This window comes from Sinocyclocheilus anshuiensis, unplaced genomic scaffold (assembly GCF_001515605.1).
Source record: "Sinocyclocheilus anshuiensis isolate Anshui unplaced genomic scaffold, SAMN03320099.WGS_v1.1 scaffold1468, whole genome shotgun sequence".
NCBI lineage: Eukaryota > Metazoa > Chordata > Actinopteri > Cypriniformes > Cyprinidae > Sinocyclocheilus > Sinocyclocheilus anshuiensis.
Window position 1 is genome coordinate 376,528 of NW_015546129.1, and position 3,277 is coordinate 379,804.

The 3,277-nt window shown below is 30.9% G+C and overlaps 1 protein-coding gene across 1 annotated transcript in view; it reads right to left on the bottom strand.

The window, feature by feature from the left end:
• LOC107701057 (Bardet-Biedl syndrome 4 protein-like) overlaps positions 1 to 3,277 on the bottom strand; it is a 23,541-nt gene that overhangs the window by 7,151 nt on the left and 13,113 nt on the right. Inside the window, exons 7-8 of the mRNA XM_016502976.1 lie at positions 2,513 to 2,566; positions 2,183 to 2,310 (exon numbers count right to left, since the gene is read on the bottom strand). Of these exons, the coding sequence (XP_016358462.1) occupies positions 2,183 to 2,310; positions 2,513 to 2,566 (182 nt within the window). The remainder of the gene's footprint in view (positions 1 to 2,182; positions 2,311 to 2,512; positions 2,567 to 3,277) is intronic.

A 3,277-nucleotide genomic window follows, 5' to 3' on the forward strand; every position in this document is an offset into this window, starting at 1 on the left:
TGTGTGTGTGTGTGTGTGTGTGTGTGTGAGTGTGAGTGTGAGTGTGTGTGTGTGCGTGCGTGCGTGAGTGCGTGAGTGCGTGTGTGCGTGTGAGTGTGTGTGAGTGTGTGTGTGTGTGTGTCCATTTCTGCTCTCCGGGAAGAGAGGAAAGTCAACAATAGTAATCAAGAGTCATCAAATCGTTGGATTCACGCTGAGAAAAGCAGATTACTGCTTCAAGTGTTGAACTTAAAAAAAGGTGATTTTACAGGAGTAGCTGACCCAAAAAAACTCATTATCATTATTTATTCACCCACTCCGGTCATTCTAAACTACAAAGACTTTCTTCTCTAAAGGAGAATATGTGGTATGTTTTCATACGTCACGCTCCAGAAAATAAAGCATCATAAAACATAAGGACGAGTGTCATTTGCCATCATCGACGTACCTAATCAAATGAAATAAGAATGAAATAAGTAATATTATTTTGCTATAAGACAATAAAGGTTATTTTTAAGAGCGTCTGCATTCTGACATTAGCATTTTTCTTTACCAAATTCTCATTACTGTAATGTACAAAAAAAAAAATCTCATTAGCATATAATAATTATTATTATTATTATTCATATTAGTCAAATATATTTTGTCAAAACATATTGAAACTGTAAACTATTTACAGTCTACACACATGAAAATACATATTTAAATAATAGCTATTATAATTATAATATACATTGTCAAAAATATATTTCAATTGTAATTATTTACGCAGTGAAAAATAAGTTTACACATAATTTAAATTTTTTATAAATATGTATTCATATGAATAAATCAAATAATAAATTTGTACTATTATTTTAAAAAATTACTACTAATAATACACATTCAATATTAAATTAAAAATCATTATTATTATTGTAATTAGTATAATAAATATATGTCAAATATACATTGTATCTATTGTACTGAATTTCTAAATGTAATTTATATTTGTGATCACACAATACACAACTTCTAAAGTTAATTTATGAATAAATTATATTTATCAATAACTTCTAAATTATAAGTTAATTTATAAATCAATAAATAAATATAATTTATTTATAAATTAACTTTAAAAATAACCTATAAAAATAAATAAAATTAACCTTAATTTTATATAGATACATTTTATATTTATAATATTTATTATAATATAGTTAATTCAAATAATTTGTCATCAACTACCCAATTTTGGTCTATTACTCAACGCTCTGATTTTGCTGCATAAGTTATCTTGACTATTGTTATGATATATTTATTTGTGCTTTTGCATCTTCTTTGGAGCCTGACAGCTGTTGACAGCACTATTCGTTGTAGGTAAAAGAGCAGCATGGAGATTCAGCCTACTTTTGTTTCCCACTGAAGAAAGAAAGTCATACGGGTTTGAAAACAACATGAGTGTGAGTAAACAATGACAGTTTTTGGGTGAACTGTCCCTTTAAGGAGAAAAAACAGACCACTTCAGCAAGCCCTCAGGGTTTTTTTTTTTTTGTTTGTTTTTTGAGAGCACTTGAAAGACAAAGAGAAAAGAAAAAATGACAAGGTAAAGAGAGAGAAAAAGAAAAGATAGAGGTTCGAGCGGTCACAGTGATTACAGCTATGAGCGCCTCACTAATCCCAGCATGCTTTGCTCCCTTGAGCGTCTTATCTGTGGCAGAGCGACACACTGAGCGCATCTCCAGGCCTCTGAAGTTTCTCTCTGGCAACAAAACTCTGTCTCGTACATCTTTACTCACGTTGTGCGAAACATGACTGAAAATAAAAAGAGACGCTCCCTCTGTTGAAATGCATTCTGGGTAAGTCACCCCCCCAAAAAAACACTTCAGACACTTCAAGAGAAAGTGTGTTTGACTCTTCAAGTCAAATGTGACTGGTGACAAAACATACGATAAAACATGTTTGGAGGTCCCAGCATCTTCAGATCCGATCACTCACATGATTCACAAGTAAGAGATTTTACGAGGACGCTTGGTAGCAAGAAAGCATAAAGTGTGCATGCATATTAAACATAAAACACACTTTTGAGCGAATATGTGCGGGTTCACCAAACTTTACTGTCGCTGGATGCTCTCGGTGAATAAACTAGTCTCAGAACTAGGATGGTTTGGCAAACAGTATAAAATATGTGTGCTTAAAAGTGAGGATGTGTATTGAGACGTACTCCACAGCGCTCTTGTAGACGTCGATGGCTTTCTCTGTGTCGCCCTGCAGTAAGTGGATTTTTCCCAGCATCATGTAGGTCAGATCGTGTTTATTCAGCTGTAATGCCAAGTTTAATTGCTCTTCGGCCTGAAGACAGAGAGAAAACGTGTTTAACACAACATCAGCTGAGGATATGTGAATTAGATTCTCTCAAATAAATGATGACTGTCCACTGCCAAATCTGGAATCTTTCATACAGCCAATAAAAGACAAGGAAGAACGTTAAAAATGTACTGCAGTAATATGGCAAATACTGATTAAATCCTGACTGACCACTAGCTGCACTTACACTCTTGAAGTCTTTGGTGTAGATGTAGCAAACGCCCAGATTATGGCTGATTTCCTGCAGATAAAAATAATCACACATTTATGTAATATTTCATAAGCATCTCATTTGTTTATTGTCAAACAAAAGTACAGTTGATTAAAGAAAAAGTTCTCACACACACACACACACACACACAAATAAATAATAATAATAAATACATGTCACACCAGACCTGTGGAACAAAAAAGCTGAAATCAAAAGAATATACTATTTTCCGTATAATAAAAGTGAATGGAAACTGGGGCTGTTAAGATGACTCTAAAATAAAATTTAAACAATAGCAAATAAAAACAACTAACTAACTAATTAAATAAAATACACAACAATAGAAACCCTAACTCCTAACTTAATAATTTAAAATAAATAAAAACAAAATAAACAAAAATATAAAGTATTAGCCCTATCCCTGCACTTAACTATAAATAAATTATAATAAATACTAAATAAATAAACCAATGAATCAATACAATAAAAAACTCAGACACATTCTTTAAATAACCTTTAAATAAAAAAATAAATAAAAGTATACAAAAAATAATAATAATAAAAAACCTGAATAAATGAAAAGAAACCTGATGATAAAAAACCTTAATCTTTAATATTAAAGTGAAAACAAAAATTATAAAATTAAAATCTAATTCAAAATATAATGAAAAGATGATAAAAAACCTTAATCTTTAATATTAAAGTGAAAACAAAAATTATAAAATTAAAATCTAAAATCTA